This window comes from Engraulis encrasicolus, chromosome 10 (assembly GCF_034702125.1).
Source record: "Engraulis encrasicolus isolate BLACKSEA-1 chromosome 10, IST_EnEncr_1.0, whole genome shotgun sequence".
NCBI classification, from domain to species: Eukaryota; Metazoa; Chordata; class Actinopteri; order Clupeiformes; family Engraulidae; genus Engraulis; species Engraulis encrasicolus.
The window spans coordinates 3,098,602-3,125,637 of NC_085866.1; the positions used below are offsets into that span (position 1 = coordinate 3,098,602).

The 27,036-nt window shown below is 44.4% G+C and overlaps 1 protein-coding gene across 1 annotated transcript in view; it reads right to left on the reverse strand.

Annotated features, from left to right (window-relative positions):
* Positions 1-27,036, reverse strand: part of kntc1 (kinetochore associated 1) — a 75,872-nt gene that overhangs the window by 9,187 nt on the left and 39,649 nt on the right. Inside the window, exons 29-55 of the mRNA XM_063207767.1 lie at positions 26,508-26,580; positions 25,404-25,474; positions 24,836-25,076; positions 23,929-24,085; positions 22,855-23,027; positions 22,233-22,333; positions 21,683-21,830; positions 21,169-21,225; positions 20,231-20,385; positions 19,389-19,688; positions 17,955-18,059; positions 17,187-17,315; positions 16,404-16,520; positions 15,880-15,989; positions 14,793-15,051; positions 14,297-14,386; positions 12,288-12,456; positions 11,867-11,925; positions 11,099-11,315; positions 9,827-9,900; positions 8,448-8,658; positions 7,108-7,220; positions 6,774-6,832; positions 4,186-4,264; positions 2,184-2,305; positions 1,499-1,634; positions 562-657 (exon numbers count right to left, since the gene is read on the reverse strand). Coding sequence (XP_063063837.1) covers positions 562-657; positions 1,499-1,634; positions 2,184-2,305; positions 4,186-4,264; positions 6,774-6,832; positions 7,108-7,220; positions 8,448-8,658; positions 9,827-9,900; positions 11,099-11,315; positions 11,867-11,925; positions 12,288-12,456; positions 14,297-14,386; positions 14,793-15,051; positions 15,880-15,989; positions 16,404-16,520; positions 17,187-17,315; positions 17,955-18,059; positions 19,389-19,688; positions 20,231-20,385; positions 21,169-21,225; positions 21,683-21,830; positions 22,233-22,333; positions 22,855-23,027; positions 23,929-24,085; positions 24,836-25,076; positions 25,404-25,474; positions 26,508-26,580 — 3,621 coding nt within the window. The remainder of the gene's footprint in view (positions 1-561; positions 658-1,498; positions 1,635-2,183; positions 2,306-4,185; positions 4,265-6,773; positions 6,833-7,107; positions 7,221-8,447; positions 8,659-9,826; positions 9,901-11,098; positions 11,316-11,866; positions 11,926-12,287; positions 12,457-14,296; positions 14,387-14,792; positions 15,052-15,879; positions 15,990-16,403; positions 16,521-17,186; positions 17,316-17,954; positions 18,060-19,388; positions 19,689-20,230; positions 20,386-21,168; positions 21,226-21,682; positions 21,831-22,232; positions 22,334-22,854; positions 23,028-23,928; positions 24,086-24,835; positions 25,077-25,403; positions 25,475-26,507; positions 26,581-27,036) is intronic.

Here is a 27,036-nt window from a genome sequence, read left to right on the forward strand (position 1 = left end):
TAATCTGTGAGGATTCAGATGGTCCAGACTCTTGCCTTTGCTTGGGCACAATCCTTGGTCCTGAGCAAAAAAGTGTGTGTGTGCGTGTGTTTAGAAGAAAAGAATCGCACACGCCTTTCTTTGTTTAAGTTTGATAACAAAAATCCACACAAAAAAACCCAAATATAGAGGCCACTAGTTTCTAATGGCCAATACATTCCCTCACCAAATAAGAAGCTACTAGTTTCTGAAGGTCAAGACATTACATTCCCTCACCATATTAAAAACGACTAGTTTCTGATATATTCCCTCACCATAATAGAGGCCACTAGTTTCTCAAGGTCATTGCATTCCCTTACCACATTAGAGGACTCTAGTTTCTGAAGGTCAATATATTCCCTTACCATATTAAAAACCACTAGTTTCTGATGTCAATACTACATTCCCTCACCATATTTGAGGCCACTAGTTTAGTTTCTGAAGGTCATTACATTCCCTCACCATATTAAAAACGACTAGTTCCTGTTACATCCCCTCACCATCAGAGGCTTCTAGTTTCTCAAGGTCATTACATCCCCTCACCATATTTGAGGCCACTAGTTTCTGGAGGATTCCGTCCCACAGCTGAAGGTCGTACATCTGGTACTCCAGAGACATGTCAGCCACCAGACGCACAGCCTGAGGAGGACAGCACAGCACGGGGCGGGATTAATGCACAGGCCAGATATGGCTGCAGCCTAGGGGCCCCCACCTGACAGAGGGCCCCTGACTGGCCAAAAGTGATCAATTGCAGAATTGTGACAAGATGCAATATTGAAAAACGAATCCATCATGTTGAGTACAGTTGGTAGACATACAGTAATATCCTTAATTCCTAACTTGTTATTATGACACTGTCTGTGTAAATTTGTTGTGAAATGCACCTTGTTGTGAAATGTATCTCACCTGACTACTCTACTTGTAGCCCTGTAAAATTTGATGTGCAGAGTGCAATTTATTGATCCCAGGGGGACAAATTAAAAGTCTAATGTAATCTGCGCTGTAAACTGAAGACATACCTTGGGGTCTCTGCTGTGGTTCTAACTGAAGACATACCTTGGGGTCTCTGGTGTTAACTGAAGACATACCTTGGGGTCTCTGGTGTTAACTGAAGACATACCTTGGGGTCTCTGGTGTTAACTGAAGGCTTACCTTGGGGTCTCTGCTGTTAACTGGGGGCATACCTTGGGGTCTTTGCTGTAGTAAACTGAAGACATACCTTGGGGTCTCTGCTGTAAACTGAAGGCATACCTTGGGGTCTCTGCTGTTAACTGAAGGCATACCTTGGGGTCTCTGCTGTAAACTGAAGGCATACCTTGGGGTCTCTGCTGTAAACTGAAGGCATACCTTGGGGTCTCTGGTGTGGTTCTAAATGAAGACATACCTTGGGGTCTCTGCTGTAAACTGAAGCCATACCTTGGGGTCTCTGCTGTAAACTGAAGCCATACCTTGGGGTCTCTGCTGTAAACTGAAGACATACCTTGGGGTCTCTGTTGTGGTTCTTCCACAGGCTCTTGATGAGGCCCTCCTTCGGGCTGTTGACAAACATCTCCAGTGTGTAGCGGATATTCAGCTTCTCCAGCTGGGACAGGAAGACATAGCACTGCGTGTACTCCCTGCAGGAGAAAAAAAACACCACGCCACACACGTTACCCTTTTCTAACTTAGTTCAGGACCTACAGTCAAGTAAGCCCCCCTTACCCTACTCAAGAAAGCCTGCGTTACCCTACCATACATATTCCTAGAACAAAAGATAGTAAGATATTGATCTTCCAAAGTGGCTAGTAAGTTGATCTACTACCTGTGGGGGGGGGGAGAACCAGGTAGGAGGGTAACAGGGTAACAGGGTTTACTTGAGTAGGGTAACAGGGCTTACTTGAGTAGGGTAAAAGGGCTTACTTGACTTTCATTCAGGGGATGTGTAAGGAAGGGTAATAGAGGGCTTACTTGACTTTGGTTCTGGGGATGCGTAAGGAAGGGTAACAGGGCTTACTAGAGGAGGGTAACAGGGCTTACTTGAGGAGGGTAACAGGGCTTACTTGAGGAGGGTAACAGGGTAATAGGGGCTTACTTGAGGAGGGTAACAGGGCTTACTTGAGGAGGGTAACAGGGCTTACTTGAGGAGGGTAACAGGGGCTTACTTGAGGAGGGTAACAGGGGCTTACTTGACTTTGGTTCTGGGGATGCGTAGGAGCTCCTCTAGTGTGGCTTCGTCTGCGATGTGGCTGAGGCAGTAGAGGATGCGGCTCCGATGCTCAAAAGTGAGACGCGTTCCAGCTCCTCCTGGCTGTAACAGAGGTCACAATGGCACGCACGCACGCACGCACGCACACGCACACGCACACACACACGTTTACTACCATGTGCAACAATGAGTATTAGGTCTTTGTTTTGTTTTTGTGTATTTATGTAAGCTCATGACACCTTAAAGGGGTATGCCACTATTTTGGGGCTTAATACAGTTAAAATCGTTGGCTGGGGTTTACAGTGCCCTCCATAATTATTGGCACCCCTGGTTGAGATGTGTTAAAAGCCTTAAAATAAATTCAGTGTTTATTGCAGAAGAATACTGTCACACTGAAAATGTTAGGAAAATGTAGCCTTCAACTCAAATGAATTGTAGGAAAATAAAAAAAAAATTTCATTAAATCACCTGTTCCACAATTATTGGCACCCTTAACAATTCCCAGGAAATAAATATAATTGAAGCATTTCTGTCATTTCTACAGTAGTTTACAAAGTTTACCAGAGTATGTAGGAACATTTAATTAGTAATTCATCACTTCCTGTTTCCCTGGGGTATAAATATGATGCGACACCGAGGCCATTTCTCTTATCCACTCTTAAACATGGGAAAGACAAAGGAACACAGCATACAAGTGAGGCAGATGTGCGCCGACCTTCACAGGTCAGGCAGAGGCTACAAGAAGATTGCCACTCAACTGCAGCTGCCCATATCCACTGTGAGAGGAATAATTAAGAAGTTCAAAACAACTGGAACAGTGGTAAACAAGCCTGGACGAGGACCCAAGTTTATTTTGCCACCACGCACAGTGAGGAGGATGGTAAGAGAAATCAAAAGATCTCCAAGGCTCACTGTTACAGAATTACAACAAATGGTAGCATCCTGGGGTCACAAAGTCTCCAAATCAACCATCAGGCGCTGTCTACACGCCAACAAGCTGTTTGGGAGGCATGCACGGAGAAAACCTTTCCTCACCCACAATCATAAACGCAAACGTCTGGAGTTCGCTAAGGGGTATTGGGGCTTCAACTGGGACCGTGTGCTTTGGTCAGATGAGACCAAGATTGAGCTTTTTGGCAACAAACACTCTAAGTGGGTCTGGCGTGCCACGAAAGATGCGCATGCTGAAAAGCACCTCATACCCACTGTGAAGTATGGGGGTGGGTCAGTGATGCTGTGGGGCTGTTTCGCTTCCAAAGGCCCTGGGAAGCTTGTTAGGGTGCATGGCATCATGAATGCTTTGAAATACCAGGACATTTTAAATCAAAATCTGTTGCCCTCTGCCCGAAAGCTGAAGATGGGCCGTCACTGTGTCTTTCAGCAAGACGATGACCCTAAACATATGGCCAAATCTACACAGAAATGGTTCTCCAGACACAAAATCAAGCTCCTCCCATGGCCATCTCAGTCCCCAGACCTCAACCCCATTGAGAACCTGTGGGGCGAGCTGAAGAGGAGAGTACAGAGGAGAGGAGAGTACAGAGGAGAGGACCCAGTGTATAAAGGTGGTAAAGTGTCCTATTTTTCATGTTAAGTATTGTCTTGCTTTAAGACAAGTTAAAAGAGGGAATATGTTGCTAAGCTAGTGAAAGTCAATGGATCCGTGTAGCATTGTAGCATGCTACACAGATCAATTGACTTTCATTAGCTTAGCGACATATTCCCTCTTTTAACTTGTCTTAAAGCAAGACAACGGCTTACATGAAACATTTTTTACTTTACCACCTTTATAAACCCTGGCCAACAATTTTAACTGTATTAAGCCCCAAAATAGTGGCATACCCCTTTAATTTGCCCAGTAATAAAAGAACTCTACTCTACTATATGAAAAAAGGTGTGTTAAACAAAAAAAAAAATCAAGGGTTGTAAAATGTCTTTGGATCGAGGGCATCGTTTTTGCCACAAATGCTTGATTCACCTACCCAGGAGTCAGCAGTCATGTACGTGCAAAGCAGACGAGCACTCGTTTCCTTTGGATGCATGCGCAGCAGATACACAACTCTGGAAAAAGAAAACACAGGCAATGAAAGGACACCATGTCTGTCCGTATGTTTTTTTTTATAGTTGACATTCTGGTGCCTGTATACAACCCCACTACAAAACACACATAATAATAATAATAATAATAATAATAATAATAATAATAATAATAATTGTATTTGTATAGCACTGTATCATACAAGGCATGTAACTCAAAGTGCTTAACAAATGGGGAAAAAACATCATTGTTAGAGATGGATTTAAAAGGAGAGGTATAGAGGAGAGGCAGAAATAGCAGGAAGGCAGAGGAAGAAGAGATAGATAGAGATTATAGAGTCATAAGGTCAACGTAGGATAGGACCAGGATTCTTAGATGCGTAAGGTCCATAGTGGCTGGGCCTAGCATAAGTCATAGATAGTCACACAGAGATTGGGCGCTCAGATGCGGCCCCTGGTGGCATCAGGGGTGAGGGAAAAACTCCCTTTCGCTTGAATCAAAAGTCCTTTTTCGACTAGCCCTGGTAGAACGGGGCTGCGCGCTGCTGGGGCGTGGTTTCGTTTTCTTTTTGCATTTACTCCACCCATACACACCCATCATCAGCTCAAACAGGGCTCAAACAGGGGCGATTATAGAATCGCGAAAGACGTGGTTCGAGGCGTGCGGAGCTGAGTTCCACTAGGCTAAATGTTGCCTGTGTTAGGATTTACCGGCATGTGAAAACACCTATCCCCACCCACGCACTTTAAAAATCAACTTTTCTGTCGGCAGTTTTTACAGTAGACAGAGAAAATTTGCTCAAGCAATTATCATGTTCTTTAAAGTAGCCTAAGTCCAGTCCTTGGCCAAGGAGTTATATTATTAGCCTATTAGGCTATTATTTTAAAATCACGCTATTTCCAAAGCTCCATGCCTCCTCCTTGTGAGAAGTCGTTTTTTTTTACCACCATGCAAAATAGGGCACACTAAAGTAGCCCTTTTCATTGCACATATCTTCATATAGCCTACGAACCTGCAGAGGGATGGCGAATTTGCTGTTATCAAATTAAATGTAAAAATGAAAATTTCGAATGAAAAAGACAACTGTGGTTTATTCGAGGGAACAAAGATTTCCTCTCTATCCGGCTGGAGAACAACGCCATTGTTTACTTGAAGTGGCGACCGCTTAAAGTTAAATAACTTTGGATTTAAAGAACATAAACACGTGCCGTAAAAACCTGTAAAAAGCTAAGAATCTCAGCTTTCGAACAAGCCCTAACACATGTCTGTAGGTCTAGGTTAAGGAGATCGCTGTCTGTTCGAAAACAAAATGACGAGGTAAACGCTGGTTGGAAAGCGCTATATTTTCACTTGAAACAGCGGCCGCTTAAAGTTAAATAACTTTGGATTTAAAGAACATAAACATGTGCCGTAAAAACCTGTAAAAAGCTAAGAATCTCAGCTTTCGAACAAGCCCTAACATATGTCTGTAGGTCTAGGTTAAGGAGATCCGCTGTCTGTTCGAAAACAAAATGACGAGGTAAACGCTGGTTGGAAAGCGCTATCTTTTCACTTGAAACAGCGGCCGCTTAGAGTTATATAACTTTGGATTGAAAGAACATAAAAACATTCCGTAAAAACCTGCGAAAAGCTAAGATTCGCNGCTTTCGAACANGCCCAAACACATGTCTATGGGTCTAAGAGAAGGAGATCGCTGGTTATATTTAGTTTATAGGTCCTATTGTTTGGATTAGGGCTTAGATTCACAATGGCGTGAAAACACGGTGTTGTCGCGGCTAGTTGCAGCAGCTGATCATACGGCCCAATTCTAGTCTGCGTTGTATGGAAATGCGTGCGAGACAGCACCATCGACCCCCCGTCAAGTTTCATGAATATTTATAAAGCCCGCACCGGAACGCGGAACCCAATGGAAAAGAGACTATAGTTTGTAGGGGGAAAAAAAGCTCAGAGAGGTCTGAGAAAAAAAAAACCTATAGTCAGGAGGAAACCTCAGGCAGAGACCAGCGGCCACCTAGGGGAGCCCCCTGCCAGGGCTGGTTGTGAGCAGTAAGCAGTTGTGAGCAGTAAGGATCCTAAGTTGTTTTCAATATGCGGACTACAATCCTCTGCCTGTTCTTGTGGCCTTGTGTTTCGCTGATGCCCCGCCTCCGTGGACAAAACAATAAAGTTTCCTTGCTGTCAACCAAGACACAACTTCTGGGAGACTATTCTTTGTTCACCATCCCGATTGCAAATGAGAAAATGAGATCAGAATTGCACTTTTGCGAGATTTTGAAATAAACTTCCATCCTCACGAGGTCACAAGCAGGCAAGGTAGCAAGGGAGGACTGGAGTTAGGATATTAAAAAGAAAAAATTGAATGAAAAGTCCGCGACACCAAGCTCCCGTTGCTCTTTTTAATGTAACGTTTCGGGCAGCATGCCCTTCATCAGACATTGTATTTTTGTTGGTCCTGCACCCAATTTTTTGAGACGGATGTGCGTGTTTTCTCTTTAACTACAGGATATTAAAGAGAGCCCATAGTTTACACACCTCATCATGTCAGGATCATTCTCGATGTCTGTGATGTTGTCTTCCTGAGCGTTGGGATCCTGGAAAGCATTAGATTGACATGATGAGACTGCAAAACCTGTGATGAAGATCATATACTATGTCCTCTTCATGCCCATTAGCAAAGTTATTGTAGACATGTGTTCTACTTCCTATAATCACTTCCACCTGAAAGGAAGTTGGGCCAATGAAATAGTAAAAAAAAAAAAACCCTGAAAAGCTACACATTTTGTGCAAAATTTACAATATATCTACAAGATTTTTGTGACTGTAACATTTCTACATTTGTGAAAAACTGCACAAAAACAAAGTTTACCTTTGATGCTTCGGAGTCGATTTTACAGAGCCATTTCTCTAGCAGGAAGTTTCTGGCGTTCAGAGGATCTATTCCACTGATGGAGGCAATTTCTTTAGCTATGGCATGAATGTCTGAGGAGAGGTCAAGAGAGACAAGAAATAGTTAATAATGTTTCCAAAAAAAATCTATATTATAATAATGAGGACGACATTATTTTACGATAAGTCACTACTCATCACATTTTGTAGACCCATAATGCACGGCGTTCCACCAGAAGTACGCTGTAATAGTAATTGAAAAGCTAACTACCATAGTACTACACCACTATGACATAACACAGGACCTTTAGTAATGCACTAAGACTTGGCCGTTCCGGAGAACGCAAATTTATAACACTGTGTTTAAAAGGGAAAATAAAATGTAAAAGCAACCCCTTTTGGTCTGCCCTATCACAAACAAAGACACAAAGGCAAAAAAAAATCTTTAAATAAACAGCAGTCCTGTGCTCCTCACCAGGGTAGTTGTGTGCGGTGGCACTCCTCAAGCGTTGCTCCACGCTGCTGTGCTCGAACAGGTACACCAGCGACCTGGGTTTGATTATGACCTGGGTCCTTTGCAGATACTTCCCCTTCTTTCTACCCACTCCCTTCCTGTCTCTCAACTGTCCCATCACAAATAAAGGCACAAAAAGCCCCCAAAAAACGTCTTAAAAGCCGTGGCTAAAACGACTGGGCACTGTACAGTTACGCTGGCGACCCGGGTTCGATTCCTGCCCGGGTCCTTTGACAATCCTTCCCCGTCTCTCTCTCCCCACTCATTTTCTGTCAGGTCTGCACTATCCCATCCCAAAAATAATGAAAGGCAAAAAAGCAGCCCGTCCGGTCCTGTGCTCCTCACTAGGGTAGTTGGGTTATAAAGCGTCTGTCAAATGCAATGTAATGTAATGCTCTAGGTCAGACCAAGTCTTGAAGAGATTGGACAGTAGATAATCAGGCTAGTCCGGTCCTCACCAGGGTAGTTGTGTGCGGTGGCGCTCCTCATGCGCTGCTCCACGCTGCTGTGCTCGAACAGGTACACCAGCGACCCAGGTTTAATTATCACCTGGGTCCTTTGCAGATACTGCCCTGTCTCTCTCTACCCACTCCCTTCCTGTCTCTCTCAACTGTCCCATCACAAATACAGGCACAAAAAGCCCCCCAAAAAACATCTTAAAAGCCGTGGCTAAAATGACTGGGCACTGTACAGTTACGCCGGCGACCCGGGTCCTTTGACAATCCTTCCCCGTCTCTCTCTCCCCACTCATTTTCTGTCAGGTCTGCTTATAAAAGGCAAAAAAAATCAGCCTTTCCCGTCCTCACCAGGGTAGTTGTGTGCGGTTGCGCTCCTCATGCGCTGCTCCACGCTGCTGTGCTCGAAGAGGGCCACGATGAGGCGTCCCGGCTGCCCCGTCAGCTTGAGCAGCTCCGGGGAGCCGAGCTGGCTGGCCATCACCATGTTCTCAATGGCCGACCGCTGGTACTGCAGCTTCATCTTGGACATGATGGCCTCCCCACGCACGCGCACATCATCCTGGAGCAGAGGAGAATGGTAAATGGTTGATGGTAGGGCTGCAACTAACGATTATTTTAATTAGTCGAGTAATCAATAGCTCTAGTCACGATTAGTCCAAAAAAAAGACTTACTCCAACCTCCGACAAACCTTCCCGGCCTCTAGCTCAGGGAAGTGAAAAAATTCTTACAGCTCACAATGATCTTTAAATCAGGATAGTAGCTTATTTACTCCAAGATACAACATCCAATTCATGCATGCTGGGCAATTCTAGGCTTCAATAATAAAGCTTTAGTAATGCAAGTAAAAAAGCAGTGAATTTAATGAAATGATTAGTCGACAATGAAAACTTTTTTATAAACAAATTTTTATAGTCGATTAGTCACGATTAGTTGACTAACCGTTGCAGCCGTAATTAATGGTAAATGGATTGCTTTTAAATATAGCGCCTTTCCACTCCAACGAGCACTCAATGCGCTTTACATGTATGCCTCATATTCCCCCATTCACACTCACATTCACACACCTGTGGCAGTGGCTGCCACGCAGGATACCACCCCTGCCACCAGGCCAGGAGCAATTTGGGGTTAAGTATCTTGGCCCAATGACACATCAATGGGGTCAGACAAAGCGGGGCTCGAACCTGCAACCTTCTGGCTGCCTAAGCCACCACCACCCCATAATAAAGAATAGCAGTGATCAAGTCAGAACATGTAACAATCACTGGGTTTGGGGGATTCCAGGGATATCTTGGCACCGATTTGTAAAAATGCACAAAATACAGTATATGGCAAGACATCTACTTAACCCATTGATGCCTGATGTTACGTTGCGCAACATTGGCCCTGGCGCCTGGAGCTGTATTACGCAACATTCAGGCTCATTAGATTTGAGACAACTTTTTTAAAAATCTTGGATTATTTGAGATGAATGAACACATTAGCTGTTTTATTAACTATGTGTGTATGTTAGAGCCGAATGAACACATTCTACTGAAAGACGAGGGTCTTAGCGTTTAAATACAACTTATTGCATGTTTTTATGTGTGAGATATTTAGGTTTTTATAGGCTGAGGACAGCTTTTCTTAAAAAGGGCTCAGGCATTCAGCACCCTTTTTTGCAGGTGCCTCAGGCGTCAATGGGTTAATTGTCAGTTTATACTGAAATTATTTTTGCAATGTGTCCAACCTCAAGATTTGGTGCTTTCAGGTATTTGTCTCCAAGTTTCCAGCAGAACTTCAAAAACAGTGTCTTCTCTGTTCCTGAGGTTGGGAAAAAAACACGTTCAGAAACATTTGAAATCAAGATCAGAAATCAAGTGTAAAGAGGTAATACAATATTTTCAATCCCACCAGTGGATCGTAGGGCTGTAACGATACACTCAACTCACGATTCGGTTTGTATCACGATTCATGACCTACAGTTCGATACACCCCACGATTTCACATATGCCCACATTATAATCTTTATGAATAAAAACTATGATAGTTCAAAGGTAGAATAGGTTACAAGAGGCTACAAATATATATTTTTTAAGTTTCTATATAATAATGATGATGCTTGGAAGCACTATCACTTCATATCATGTGGTTGTTTTCTGGGCAGATGGGTATCAAAACGTTAAAAGGGCGTATCACGATACTGCCTCTTTGTATCACCATACAGTATCGTGACTCTGTGTATCACGATTTCTCGGTTCGATACAATATCGTTACAGCCCTAGTGGATCGGTGTTCAGGCCACTTAATCACACTGTCTACCACTTTTGTCTGGCACCTGGATTATTGTTTTTGTGAATGTGAACAATTGTAATACAATATTTAACCATTTGAGAACCAACTCAGGCCCAACTTGCGCTGAGCTCCTGGGCGACTTTGGGCCTTTCCCATTACTAATCTCCAACCCTACCCCTTTGCCTTCCTCTTGCCCCTTGTGCTTTCAAACAACGCCGCAAGGTGTAGGGCTTGAAACGCAACCCCTTTGGATTGGGATGCCCCTTCAACAATCACGGAATGACACTCACAGCTGTCACTAATTCCATGCATTAGGTTGGCGTTAATAGCGATTTCTGTCATACACGTTTCACGGAGAAAAGGGCCATCACACATTAGGATAATGTTAAACTTAGTACAATGGAATAATTATTACCACTTTAAAACCGACAATTGAGGATGAAAGCCCTTCGCCGAACCCCTACCCATCTGTCTGAACGTGAATCGGGATGCCACTACGCCTACACGTGGACGCGCAAACCGGAGGCAAAGGGGATCGGCGTAGGGCTAAGGGGTGTAATGGGATTCACCCTTTGTGCTAAGTGTAACCTACCTTTTGGCAGTATAGACAAATTACAACAATACTGTTTCAAGTTGATATTATGAAATTTGATATTGTTTGACAGCAATATTGATAATCATGATATTTATTTGATCTATTGCACAGTCCTAAAACTCAGGGTCCAACCTGCAGTGAGCTCCTGGGCGACTTTGTGTACGGTGGCAGCGGCCAGCTCCAGGTTCTGGATGCAGAGGGCGTACTGGATGATGGAGTGGACCACCGCCTCCGTCTCCTCGTTACGCGTGTGGGACTGGCCCCTCTTGGCTCGCTCCAAAATCATCGGCTTCAGCTTCTTCTCAGAGACGTGATTGACGACCAGCATGTAGAGCTTGTCTACACTGACCTGTACAGCAGGGATGAGGAACAGACCACCGGGGGTTAAATTACCATGCTCAGGGCCAGGTTGACGCACAGGCTACATATGGCTGCAGCCTAGGGGACCCCCATCTGCCAGGGGGCCCCAGATTGGCCGAGAGTGAAAAATTGCAGAATTGTGATAGGATGCAATATTGAAAAAACACGCGTCATGTTGAGTATTACATTACATTACATTGCATTTGGCAGATGCTTTATAACCAAAGCGACTAAGTACATGAGTACATGAGATTCAGTTGCTAGACATGCTATTCTGAATATCTAGCTTGTAATCATGACACTGTCTATGTACATTTGTCATGAAATTGGCCTTCCAAGGGGCTCAGGGGTCAAAAGCCAAAGTCAAAAGTGTACTCTGTATAATGCTTGTTGTAGACGTACAAGGACTTGATAGAGGATTGAAACACAATTGCATAAACACATATAAAAGCATACACACAGCTACAGTGTGTCAATTCAGGGAGAAATGGAGAAACAAATTGTAGAAAACAGTGTTAAGCCGTCTCGATGTTGCCTTACCTTCAACAGCTTGCATATTAGCAAGAGAGTGGGGAATGTCTCTTCACTTAGCTCCGGAGCTGCAGGGAACACAAAGGGAGACATCAAGGGTCATTCAACTGTGCAATGTGCATGCTCATCAGTAAAAATGAATGAATTAAAATACTGCAATAATTTATTAAAATAATTAATTGAAAACAATATTTGCTGCTAGATTCACACACACACAGACACAAACACACACAATAATGAAAATATACAAAAAAATAATTAATATAGAATATGTTTTTTTTTTTGCACTTGTCAGACGGATGACAAGATGACTCAACTGTGCTTGAGGGATGCTGTCCCTGAACTCACAGATGATTTTCCAGAAGCAGTGGCTGATCTGCAGCAACCAGGCTAGTAACCAATACCCTGCACCTAAATACATGTAACTCACATATGATCTTCCAGAAGTAGTGGCTGGTCTGCAACAGCATGTGGAAGGGCAGGCGCGTGTTGGCCAGTGGAGACAGCTCCAGGGCGTTTTCAAACAGGTAGGTCTTCTCCAGGTCAGTAGGGGGCGATATGCGGCGGTAGGACTTCAGGTGGCGCAGGAGGCCAGTCATCTGGGGAACCCAACCGGAACCACACAGTGAAATCATTCATCTATTTATTTATTAGGCGTGCATGCATTCAAGCATCGATTCAACATTAAAGCCTACAGAGGAAACTCCAACTCCCTTTGTCATTGTGACACGGCACTCCACAGCACACAAGTGCACGCAACGAAATTGCATTTCTGCCTGACCCGTGCGAGTATGTATGGCAAATGGATTATCAAAAGGCTAATCTGCATATTCTGAGGGTGTAAGAACGGATAGTCATGAGATTTATAAATACTCTACCTAAGTTATTATGACAGTGTTTGATATCTACAATTCGAAATAGAACGTCGGGCATTGTCTCGGGAGTTTACGATCAGGTAGAAGATTGACAGTTTGGCAGCGATTCTCTATGTGTGCGGCGTAACCCGACGTCAAAATCGGACACAAAATCAGCGGGTCGTGTAGTTTGAGCCTGGATTAACCCATTGTGTCCTGGAGACACATACACAGGGTGTCTACAGGTTTGACCAAGTCAAAATTAAGACATTTTAAGACTTTCCAATACCATTTTCCAAATAAAATTAAGACCAACTCGCGGTGTTCACAGGTTTTAGCAAGTCAAAATTAAGACATTTTAAGACTTTTCAATACCATCTTCCAAATTAAATTAGGACCAGCTCGCAAGATCATACACAGGTTCAAATGAAGCACAAAAACCAATTGGTTATTTTGAAAACACAAAACTATACAAAATGAAACTTTACACTAAAGTAGGAGGCTGAGATATTTAGGATTTAATAGGAAGAGGGCACCCTTTCCCAAAAAAGGCATAGGACACAATGGGTTAAGACAACCATGAGCAGGTGCATGCCTCTGACCTGGCTGAGGGGGAACAGGGTGGTGCCCTCGTTTGCCGTCTCCAGGGTGTATGCGGCATAACCCGACGTCAAAATCGGACACAAAATCGGGGGTTGTGTAGTTTGAGCTTGGGTCAAGACAATCATGAGCATGTGAGGGGGAACAGGGTGGTGTATGATTCTCTCACCTGGCTGATGGGGAACAGGGTGGTGTGTGGCTCTGCTGAGGGGGAACAGGGTGGTGTATGGCTCTCACCTGGCTGAACAGGGTGGTGCATGGCTCTGCTGAGGGGGAACAGGGTGGTGTATGGCTCTCACCTGGCTGAGGGGGAACAGGGTGGTGTATGATTCTCTCACCTGGCTGAGGGGGAACAGGGTGGTGTGTGGCTCTCACCTGAGGGGGAACAGGGTGGTGCATGGCTCTCACCTGGCTGAACAGGGTGGTGCATGGCTCTGCTGAGGGGGAACAGGGTGGTGTGTGGCTCTGCTGAGGGGGAACAGGGTGGTGTATGGCTCTCACCTGACTGAGGGGGAACAGGGTGGTGTATGATTCTCAGCTGACTGAGGGGGAACAGGGTGGTGCATGGCTCTCACCTGGCTGAACAGGGTGGTGCATGGCTCTGCTGAGGGGGAACAGGGTGGTGTGTGGCTCTCACCTGATGGGGAACAGGGTGGTGCATGGCTCTCACCTGGCTGAGGGGGAACAGGGTGGTGTATGGCTCTCACCTGGCTGAGGGGGAACAGGGTGGTGTGTGGCTCTCACCTGGCTGGGGGGAACAGGGTGGTGCATGGCTCTCACTTGGCTGAGGGGGAACAGGGTGGTGTATGGCTCTCACCTGGCTGAGGGGGAACAGGGTGGTGTATGGCTCTGCTGACTGAGGGGGAACAGGGTGGTGCATGGCTCTGCTGAGGGGGAACAGGGTGGTGCATGGCTCTCACCTGGCTGAACAGGGTGCATGGCTCTCACCTGGCTGAGGGGGAACAGGGTGGTGTATGGCTCTTACCTGACTGAGGGGGAACAGGGTGGTGCCCTCGTTGGCCGTCTCCAAGGTGTTGAGGATCCTCTCGATCTTCTCATAGCTGTACGGGTTAAGCTGTGGCAAGGGAAAGAATTGGGAATTAGTTTGGTCAAATTGTCCAATTACGTTTTATACACTGATGAGCCTTGTGTCATGCTTTCAAGATCCAATACCTGCTATAATAAAACCCAGAATACATTTCAAAAAAAGAAAAAGAAAGGAAAAGCTCAAAAACATAGTTACCGGTATTTGCTTTGATTTGATTGTACGCAGCCAATATTAAACTATTAAATGGATACTTTTACTTAGGCTTAAGTACTACTTTAAGAGTTTTTGGAAAATGCAGCCCTGATTGTGTAGTAATGTGCAGACCTTGGATATGATGGCATTTAGGTTGGTAATGTACAGACGTTGTGGATGAGTACGTAGAGGCTGGTTACCTTGTACAGACGTTGTGGATGAGTACGTAGAGGCTGGTTACCTTGGGTATGACGGCGTTGAGGCTAATGAAGACGTCTCGTGTGGAGTGCAGCTGTGGGATGACCTGCAGGGCACGCTCCAGAGGGTCCACTGCGGCGGCGGCGCCTCCCTCTGCTCCTCCTGCTCCTGCTCCTCCTGCTGCCTCCCCCCCTGCGTCTCCTGCCCCCACCTCCTCCTCCCCCACCACCACCGCGTCCTCCTGCTGCAGCAGCGTGGTGATCAGCAGGTTGATGGCCTGCTCTCCGTCCAGGCCGTACGTGCTGCAGGGGAGAAGCATAGAAACATTGGACATCAGGGTTTCCACTCCATGCCAGGCATAAAATTCCATTCCACTTTTCCATGACATTTCCTCACCATAATAAAACAGAATTTCCATGACCTCTCGTAAAACTAAATGTTCAAAGTATTAATAAGAGGAAGGGCGTTCAGCTATGTGGTAATCAATTTGTAATAGTCAGTCTTTCAAATTGCCATTTTTCGATTCTATAATGACGTGGGAAGTATTTTAGACACAACCAAAGCACAATGGCCAAAGTATTGATAAGAAGGAGACGTTTAGCTATGTGGTCATCAATTTGTAATAGACCGTCTCTCAAATTGCCATTTTTGGATTCTATAATGACGTGGGAAGTATTTTAGACAAAACAAAAGCACAATACTGTTAAAATGTTCAAATTCCATGACCAGTGGGAACCCTGGGACAAAGGCGCCTCACAGGTTTGCTGGTCCATTGCTACGATGCACAACTGTTATCGCCATATTGCCTATGGCCCCACAACCTCCCCCAAACCAATGTAATTGAATGGACATAACTTCAGAGTGTCTATATGTATAGTATATGTCGATGGATTAAAGGGTGGAGGTCAAAATCGGCCACACAGCAGTTCTGCTACCTGTCTTTAACGCACCTTGTGTAATGTTCAGTTAAACTGTCGTTCTTAAAGTAAACTTTACAGCAGTGGAATGCTATAATAATGATTCAGTGAAGTCAGTGCATTTACATGTACACAAAATATTTATGTCGGGTTTGCAAATGTCCTATATTTCTCAGAATTATGAAATTGAAATGTGACTTTTAGTGACTTTACTTGCAATACTGCAGAATGATCTCTGGGGTGATGTTTTTGTTCTTGACGAGAACTGGGATGAGGTTCCTCTTGGTCTCAGGCAACTGTCTGAATACTGACTGGATGGACACCTAAACAAAAACATGTTTAGTGTTTAATCAGCTGAGGAAAATGGGTAATACGCCATAGGACACGGCAACATTCAAAAAGTAGCTATGCGTTGTTTCCCAAGCGATAGGGTCAAATAAGAACACGAATACTGTTAGTTCGTGTCAACATTTGTGTAGATATGATTCACATTTTAGTGCACTGCAATTACTCTAGTACCAAAGTACCAAAATTGCTCAGGCGCCTCGTAAGATAATGGAAAATAATCAGAGCTGGACACAGTTACCCTCAGTGCTCACTAATGTGCTATACTACATGGCACTGCCTCAAATAGGTTCTCCGCTCACTCCAGCTCACTAACTGAAGAGCATTATGACTGCCAACAATTTTGAACTATTTTAGTACATTTTTTCAATATGTTTTGATTCCCTGCTCACCCCCAGCTTGGCGAGTTTGCTTCCCCAGTCTGCGTCCGTTATGACCGTCAGGAACTTCTGCCGCTCGTCCTCGTCCTCATAGAGGGAGCAGATGTACGTCCCAACCTTGGCCACGTCCTAAATACAATACAATACAATACAATACGTAGTTATATAGCGCAGTATCCCGACCTTGGCCACATCCTAAATACAACACAATACAACATGTAGTTATATAGCGCAGTTTCACAACCTTGGCCTCATCCTAGATACAATACAATACAATATGTATTTATATAGCACAGTATCACAACTATTATCCCAACCCTGGCCACGTCCTAAATACAATACAATACAATACAATACAACATGTAGTTATATAGCGCAGTATCCCGACCTTGGCCACATCCTAAACCGCAAACAACAGGAGGAAACAATGCCAACAATTTAACGATTTTAGTCAATTAAAACGTGAATCGATTTTTCAAAATTATTGCAATTAATCAACAACTGCACTGGTGAGAGACCCAGGTGAAATGGGAATGAGAAAATGTGTGTGAATAGTGGGAACATTTCAATCACCTTTGGATTTAAAAAAATATGAATAGAAATGTATGAAGACATGTAGCCTTTTATCTCATTTTAATGTTCAGATTTAATCTTTTTTTTGGGGAAACCTTGAGATTTGGAAAAAAAAAAACGCTGCTCGTCGTAAGTCGATCGATAATGTCAATGAACAAAAAAAAAAAATTAATCGACAATTTGCATGCCTAGTTTGTATATATGATCTGTGGTCAACTTTACCGATATTTTGTCATAGTTCTGCCAGGTGTTGGTGATGATTCTCCACAGTATCGCCAGGATCTCAGCTTTTGGCAACAGGGTGGATAGTCCGATGGCCAGCTCAAAGTCCACCATCCTCCAGTTGAGAATCTGCAAAGCAGGAAACCATGTTATACACCAGGTGTCACCAACGTTGTGCCCGCGTGCGCCAGGTAGTCCACCAGGAGCTTCTGAGGTGCCCACAAAGGACGTTAATACTACCAGACTACCAGATTTTAGTCACAGTTTATGCTTTTCTTGATTTAAATATGGGATTATTCATTCTTTATAACCTATAAGCCAATTATCTTTCAATAATAGTGTCATTTAAGAATGACGCCAAGACATCAGTAGAGGATTTTGAACAAAAGTAGCCCTCGGGTAGCCCTTGGTAGCCCTCAGACCCAGAAAGGTTTGGGACCCCTGTTATACACTGTACTGCAGCTTCTAACACTACTACTGTATGTTAATACGAGTCAGATCATCCATCAAGATTTACATCTGAAACCAATGGGCAACACCTTGTATTTCTAAGGAGCACAAACATTTCACATTACATTACACTAAGCTGACGGTTTTTTTTCTATCCAAAGCAACTTACAGTATTTTTATTGGTTACAGTCCCTGGAGCAATGTGGGGTTAGGTGCCTTGCTCATGGGCACTTCAGCCATGGATGGATGTGTGTAGAGAGAGGTCAGGAGGGATTTAAACGTAAACAGAGCAAACTGCTGAGCAAACAGCATACATACCTTCTGCAGCAGCATCACCACCATCTTATTGAGGTTTGAGAAGGCCCTCGTCCTGACCAGGGAGATGTGCTCTTCCAGCTTGACCCGCCACTTGCTATCAGGGTGCTGTTGAACAACACAAGCAAGACAAGACTAGATGAGGATTATTTTTTTTTTAAGAGAGAGATGGGGGAAGCGCAGCCTTGATTCTCAATCAGTTGTGCAGTGCAGGTACTCTTCAAGGGAAAATTGGCATCTTAAAGAATAAAGGAAGGTCCTTTTTGTTAGTGCCACGCGGCCAAACTCCCCCTCCCATACTCCCCTGCTTCACCTGGTCAGTGGCGGTGAGATGTGAATATGCCAAGTGTATACCTGGTTTCACCTGGTCAGTGGCGATGCTGAAGGAGGTGTAGGATGGCCATGTAGGACTCGATAGGTAGCACACATGTCATTTAGTTAAGAAAGTAACCTATAGTAATATCTTTGTCTCTTTGGTCCAACAGCCTGGTCTGTATTTACCTGGTCGGTGATGCTACGTGGTGCAGGATGGCCATACAGGACTCGATGAGGAGCCCCATGTATCATTTCGTTAAGATAATAACCTATAGTAATAATAACAGCCTGCTTTACCTGGTCGGTGGCAGTGCTGAATGATGCCACGTGGTGTAGGATGGCCATGTAGGACGCGATAGATAGCACACATGTCTTTTAGTTATGAAAGTAACCTATAGTAATACGTTTGTCTCTTTGGTCCAACAGCCTGGTCTGCATTTACCTGGTCAGCGGTGGTGCTGAAGGATGGCCATGTAGGACTCGATAGGTAGCACACAGCTGTCATTTAGCTAAGAAAATAACCTATAGTAATTCGTTTGTCTCTTTGGTCCAACAGCCTGGTCTGCATTTACCTGGTCGGTGGTGCTTATAGGACTCGATGAGGAGCCCCATGTATCATTTAGCTAAGAAAATAACCTATAGTAATAATAACAGACTGTTTTACCTGGTCGGTGGTGGTGCTAAAGGATGCCACATGGTGCAGGATGGCCATATAGGACTCGATGAGCAGCTCACAGCTGTCATTTAGTCAAGAAATACTGTACATTTGTCTCTTTGATCTACCTGGTCGGCGGCAGTGCTGAAGGAGGCCACATGGTGTAGTATGGCCTTATAGGACTCGATAAGGAGCCCCATGTATCATTTCGTTAAGAAAATAACCTATAGTGATAATAACAGCCTGCTTTACCTGGTCGGTGGTGGTGCTGAAGGATGGCCATGTAGGACTCGATAGGTAGCACACAGCTGTCATTTAGCTAAGAAAATAACCTATAGTAATTCGTTTGTCTCTTTGGTCCAACAGCCTGGTCTGTATTTACCTGGTCGGTGGCGGTGCTAAGGGATGCCACATGGTGTAGTATGGTCATATAGGACTCTATAGGTAATGTGTGTTGTATTAGATACCTGGTCTGTAGCGGTGCTAAAGGATGCCACGTGGTGTAGGATGGCCATATAGGACTCGATAAGGAGCGTATTTACCTGGTCTGTGGCGGTGCTAAAGGATGCCACGTGGTGTAGGATGGCCATATAGGACTCGATGAGGAGCGTATTTACCTGGTCTGTGGCGGTGCTAAAGGATGCCACGTGGTGCTGGATGGCTATAAAGGACTCGATGAGGAGCGTATTTACCTGGTCTGTGGCGGTGCTAAAGGATGCCACGTGGTGCAGGATGGCCATAAAGGACTCGATGAGGAGCGTATTTACCTGGTCTGTAGCGGTGCTAAAGGATGCCACATGGTGCAGAATGGCCATATATGGGACTCTATAGGTAATGTGTGTTGTATTAGATACCTGGTCTGTAGCGGTGCTAAAGGATGCCACATGGTGCAGGATGGCCATATATGGGACTCTATAGGTAATGTGTGTTGTATTAGATACCTGGTCTGTAGCGGTGCTAAGGGATGCCACGTGGTGCAGGATGGCCATATATGGGACTCTATAGGTAATGTGTGTTGTATTAGATACCTGGTCTGTAGCGGTGCTAAAGGATGCCACGTGGTGCAGGATGGCCATATAGGACTTGATAGGTAATGTAATGTGTGTTGTATTAGATGCCTGGTAGGTATTTACCTGGTCTGTAGCGGTGCTAAAGGATGCCACATGGTGCAGGATGGAAATAAGGACTCCAGGCTCTTGTATTAGATGCCTGGTAGGTATTTACCTGGTCTGTAGCGGTGCTAAAGGATGCCACATGGTGCAGGATGGCCATATAGGACTCTATAGGTAAGGTGTGTTGTATTAGATACCTGGTCTGTAGCGGTGCTAAAGGATGCCACATGGTGCAGAATGGCCATGTAGGACTCGATAAGCAGCCCCATTCCCAGCTCCAGCTGGCTGCACTCCTGAAGACTCTGCAGCATGCTGGCCAGCGGAGTCATCAGAGGACTCAGGAAGTCTCCATCTGGAGGATACAGTAGATACGATATATGAATAGATAGATACGATAGATAAGATAGATAGATAGATACGATAGATAGATAGATAGATAGATAGATAGATAGATAGATAGATAGATAGATAGATAGATAGATAGATAGATAGATAGATAGATAGATAGATAGATAGGATATACTAGGTAGATAAGATAAAAGTTTATATGTATATGTATAGGAGGACACAGGTAGTCTCCATCTGGAGGAAGGAGGGAGGGACACACACACACCACAGATCAAGACATTATAAGATAAAAGTGAAAAGGTATGCTTCCACCAGGAATTTAGTGCTACCACTTCTTTATGTCTGACCGAAACATTAAGCAAACATGAAGTGGGAGTAGGGATGCAAATTATCGATTAATTCATTAATCATTAGTTGATAGCCTTATCGATCGACTTACGATTAATTGATAATCAGTGTTTCCCCCAAACTACTAAATCTAAAAAAAATAATAAAAAAATGAGATAAAATACCACACTTAAACTAATTCTATTTCAATTATTTAATTCAAAGGTGATTTAAATATTCCCACTATTCAAACCCCTCTTCACACACATTCTTCACATGCCCATTTCACCTGGGTCTCTTGTCAGTTGAATTGTCGATTAATTGTGATATTGTTTTTTAATCGATTAACGCATTGATATATTAAAGTCAATTAAACGATTAATCGTTTGCATCCCTAAGTGGGAGCAGAAAAATCCTGGTTGAAGAAATTCATTTTCTAGCAGTTTTAAGTGTTCCTTACCCTTACTGACTGGACGATAGGCCAGCGAGAAAGATTCCAGTGGATATATTTTAGAATCTAAGAAGGGAAGAAAAAAAACAACACAATTAAACACAGTGCAAGTTCACCATTATTTTCAGTCCTGCACCCAAAATGTTTTTGCGATGGATTTGCGGCGTTTTCTCTTTGTTAAACTCAGTCAAGCTAATCTACCAGCTAAGTGAGTGTGAGGGTGCATCCCAATATGTGACCTTGCCTCCTCCACTTGCCTCCTCCACTTGCTTCTCGTTATGATGACATCACTGACAACAGCATTATATTTCAATATCTTGCAAAAGCTCAATTGTAAAGTCTTTTTCTCATTTGCAATTGGGATGGTGAATGAAAAACAGTCCCTCAAAAGTTGTTGTGGCTAGGCTGACAGCTGGGAAACTTTTTCGTTTTCTCCACGGAGGAGGGGCCAGGAGGCGGGACGAGGAGACAAGCACAAGTGGAGGAGGCAAGGACACATATTGGGATGTACCCTGAGTGTTACCAGAGAGGAGGGGCATCAGACAGGTGGTGATCTTGTACTGGAGGGGCAGAACGGTGATCGGATCCAGAACAATCCCATCATCCTCGACGAACACCTTCTTCCAACCCCACTCCTGCTCGTCCTCCTGCTCCCCGTCAGTCTTGGTGTTCTGGAAAACACAACCAAACATCAAAACAAAGACAGAACCAGCTACTTTTTCACAACACAACTTAGAGAGACCATGCAGGAGAAAGTTTACTCTTAGTATTCATCCAGGGGTGCGTTTCGAAAGTGTAGTTGCTAGCCAGTTAGCAACTTGGGTAGTTGCAAATGGGAAATTGCATTGCAAACAACAAAGGAGCTAATGTAGTTAGCAACTATGGTTTCGAGAAATCCACCCCATACTTGGCATGAATACAACTAAAGATCAAAACAGCTGGACTCCGGCTACATTTTCACTTCTCAATTGAAATTGAAAGACAACTTATAGAGACCAATGGAGAGAAAGTTACGTCTACTCATAGCATGCACCCTGCACAGACAGGACCACATGAGTAATGTTCAAAAGCACCTTAGCAACAAATCCATAGTTGTCATCCATTTGACATTGGCTATACAGATGTGCTGCTCTCTGGGTGTTCTTGCTCAGCTCCATAGCGTCCAGCAACAAGTCTGCGGAAGAGAATACATCACAATACACTTAGCTAGTAGAGTAGGGAGCTTGTCTATGTTCCCACAGCCCATTGGTCCCACAGTCCATTGGTCCCACATCACTAAGATTTTTAACATTATTTTTTAGGCCCATTGGTCCCACAGCCCATTGGTCCCACATTATATTCCTGCTGATCCATGTTCCCACATTTCTAGGAATTTATCCAAATTTAGGCCCTATGTTTCAAAGGCATATTGTCTGAGTTTACCTAGAGATGTGGGAACATTGAGTGGTAGAACATAGGGCCCATATTTGAATAATTTATAAAAAATGTGGGAACATGGAGCTATAAGAATAAGCTGTGGGACCATTGGGCTGTGGGACCAATGGGCCGTGGGAACATAGAGCTGACCCCGTAGAGGTGAGTATCATTAATTAATCCCCCTCCCTAACTAATAAACCATGCCTCTGAATTCCAACTGCTGAACTGGATCTGAAGTCTTTAACATGAATTAGTAGTAAAACTCAGTTGCTATCAGACCTGAGCTGCAGGTGGCTGTGGCCTGGCAGGCGAGCTGGTGGATGACGGCGGGGAGGTCGATCTTCTCCGGGAGGATCATGGGGTCGTCATCATCCAGGCTCTGGCACAGGCGCTGGGCCGCCCAGAACAGAACCGCCCCCGTGTTCGCGTTCTGATACTGCCTGTATAGCTCACTGAGGGGGGTTGGAAACATAACAGTCACCAGGGCCCGAAATTAACTTTTTTCATCACCAACCAAAATGGCTAGTAGATGCTAATCTCACTAGCCAAAAACACACACTCACTAATGGGTCAAAGTGGCATGCACTTTTGTCTTTTATACCAGCCTAATTGAAATTTCCTCAGCATTTGGCTGGTTGGATGATGTTAATCTAGAGCTCTGGTTATCACTACCAAATACTACGTAGCCCTCAAAGCGTATTGTCATGAAAGCTATGATTTACTAGCCAGGCCGCGCCCTCCTCGTGACGCAACACCTTCAGCATTGCTACTCAAGTCTCGAAGAGTTTGAAAGTCGATGATAATCAGGCTAATGCTTTACACCCCCTAGTCCCGAGTCTCCTGTCCTCACCCGAGTATCCGCAGTGCCTTCTCCACCTTGCAGGCCTACAGCGCCTGGTGTGCCATGCTGGCATAGACGCAGGCTCTTGAGATTTGAGATTTTTATTACAAATGTGGGTATGTAAGAGATGAAGGAACACATTCTAATGCAAGAAGAGGGTTTTAAAAGGAACTCATTTCATGCTTTTTATGGGCTTCAGAGGCTGAGATATGTAGGTTTTTATAGGCTGAGGGCACCTTTTCCCCCCCCAAAAAAGGCTCAGGCATTCAGCTGGCGTTTTTTTGCAGGTGCTTCAGGCTTCAATGGGTTAAATCAGATGTGACATCACAAGTCTCCTGTCCTCACCCGAGTATCCGGAGTGCCTTCTCCACTTTGCCGGCCTCCAGCGCTCGGTGTGCCATACTCGCCCCGAGCTCCTAGGTACCCCACCCATGCTTTAAGCAAAGCTATATGTAGTACGTGGTGAAATAACATGCAAGTTAAAATAAAGTGTTAGCATCCCCCGTTCTCACCCGAGTATCCGGAGTGCCTTCTCCACCTTGCCGGCCTCCAGCGCTCGGTGTGCCATGCTGGCCCACAGCTCCTGCTCCGACAGCTGCAGGTGGCGCACGAGGCGACACACACTGGCCTCGCTGAAGGGCGTGTTGCCGCCCGACAGGCTGTCCACCACTGGGGGTGTAGAAAAAAAAAATCACAACTTCATCACATTGCATCGCGATACTTATTTTCAAATCATCTGCCCTCGCAAAGGAATTCTCGAATTCTCTTTTCTGATTGGCTGATGGGGTGGACATTAATTCCGTGGAACCGGTCAGGCGTCGAGCGTGCGACTAAGTTAGAAGTGCTAAATACCGCTGGCATTCCAAGCAAAGATTCTAAGGGAATCATGCACATTGTCTACGGAAGATTAAATAATAACAGCGTCGGCAAAACCGTCGGCAGATTCTATCTACCGTAACGGCAGATAAGTGGGATAGCGGCCTTCGAGGTGGACCGGTTTCCACACAGTTAATGTATTGGCGGACGCAACTGTCTCCGAGCTGCGCACATTGCCAGAGACTTTGGTGGTAATGTTGTTGGCTACTACAAGTACACAGGGGTGATAGTGAAAAAAAATCCTGAGCCTGAACTTAATCCCTGCTCAAACGACGACGACAAGATACTGCATAGTGATGTAACGTAGGCCTATTTTGACACATTATTCAAACATTTAATAACCTGTGTATGACCCTTATTTAAGCCTGATAGTAGAAGGAAACCCTGAACCTGTAACACTTTCTGAGATAAGAATAACCTAATGGCGAATTATTATCAATGTTTTTATTTTTGCAAATTCTGTCAAGCCTGAAATCAGGCATGGAGCCTGAATACTATCAGCCCTGAGTACATGACTTGATGTTGGCTGCTACCGATACCCACCCCCGTCCACCACCAGACTCTCCGCTGTCGGCGCCGTCTTCACCCCCGCCTGGGGAGCTGAGGCCTTGGCCGTAGCGGCCTCCGAGTCACCGCCACCGCTGGACGAGGAGGTGGAGGTGGAGGTGGAGTACTGCCTGGCTCTCCTGGTGTTCTCGTACGCCCGGCTCACCTGCTCCTCCAGAAGCTTACACACCTTGGGCTTGTCCATCTCGCCCGGGGTGAGGAAGACCTCAAAATCCTCCTGGGAAAAAAATAACCATTGTTACAATTACTAATTTCCTTCAGGATTAATTTAATTAATTACCGGTGATTAAGTTTACGCTAGTCTAGTCCACAGTGACATCATCACCACAGTAAGTGAAATGAAAGCTTGGTGGAAGGTGAAGATCGTGCACATCCCAGGAAAAGTTGCAAGACGAAGGCTGACTGCAGTTTTTGGAGTGAGGAGTCTATACACTTAAAATACTTTTCATTTTTTTTATTTTTTATTTCATGATTACGTTTCGACTTGAACAAAGATTTTAAGTGTGCGGATCCCTCACTGTGGAAATGAAAGCTTGGCTCGTACCTGCAGATGAGCCATAGTCATGTACATCTGGAGGTCATCTTCACATTCTTGTTGCATCGGAGAGTTTTCCGCTGTGAGAAAACAATGTTCACACCATGTATCAATCACACTGCTTCTTGGGTGGGGGTGGGGGTGGGGGTGGGGGGGTTGCAGTAAGTCAGGGGTCCCCAACCTTTCTGGGTCTGAGGGCTACCAAGGGCTACCCAAGGGCTACCCGAGGGCTTCTGAGGGCTATCCGAGGGCTACTTTTGTTCAAAATCCTCTACTGATGTCTTGGCATCATTCTCAAATCACACTATTATTGAATGATAATTTACTTATAGGTTATAAAGAATAAATACACCATGTATCAATCACACTGCTTCTTGGGTGGGGGGGTGGGGGTTGGGGGTTGGGGGTTACTGTAAGGTAAAACCTGCACATCCAAACGTCTGACCTGCTCCCACTTAGTTTTATTTCGGGTGAACGTCACGGAAAAATAAATAATAGTGGGAACAGAAAAATCCTGGCTGAAGCTGACTTTTTTTCTCCTCATCAGATTACAAGGACCATATGTTAATTATTACATTGTTATTATTATTATTACATTATTACACTTAGCTGACGCTTCCATTTATTCAAAGCGACTTACAACTATTATTTTTCAGGGTATTGGTTACAATCCCTGGAGGAATGTGGGGTTAGGTGCCTTGCTCAAGGGCACTTCAGCCATGGATGGAGATGTAGGGAGAGGTCAGGGGGGGTTGGGGGGGGGGGGGGGGTGTCTTTTGGGTAAACGTCACGAAAAAATAAAACTAAGTGGAGGCAGAAAAATCCTGGTATAAGCAGACTTTTTTTGCGTTTTATGTATCTAAATTGCTCATAACATACTTAATGTATTATTATCAATGCTGTCAGTGTTGCAACTGTACACAGCATGCAGATGTTTTTGTGTATTGGAATGCCTCTAAAATGTGTTAATAAAATGCTTTATTGCTTTATTTGTTTGTTCCAGCCAGACACTGCACAGCACTTTGGTCAACTTTGCACTGTTTTAAAATGTGATTGATAAAAGTAAGTAAGTAATTTTTATTTGTAAGAGTTTGCAAGGTAAACACTACTTACTCCTCTGCACGCTCTGCAAGTAGCTGAGGACCTCCACTGCCATCTTGGTAACCAGCATCTTCTTCTTCTTATGCTGCTCCACAACAGGCACACGTGTTACAAACAAGTCATACTGTACTGCGTTCATTTCTATCAAGATGTGAATTTTCAATTATTTTGTTTGTTTCTTTAAAGCACATCACACATCGACATCCATGTGACCCTCTGATGAAGACGGAAGTTGTTGTTTCAGACATGTAAAAGTTTTGAAGGAATTGATTTAACTCATACATATTGAACGTCATACATCTAGCTGTGAATTTTGGGGGATTAAAAGCAATTAAAATAAAATAAAAAACATCATATCTACAGTATGTGGTAGGTGACATCCACTGTAAGTAGCCTTGAAGATTATGTGTATTATCCTTGTAAGATTTAAGGCTTACTTAAGCACTGCGGAGCACTTTCGCTTCCAACATAATTCGGACCCCCAAACCCAATTTCACACGAACGTAGCATTGATTGATAGTCAATGGGCGGCGCCAACAAA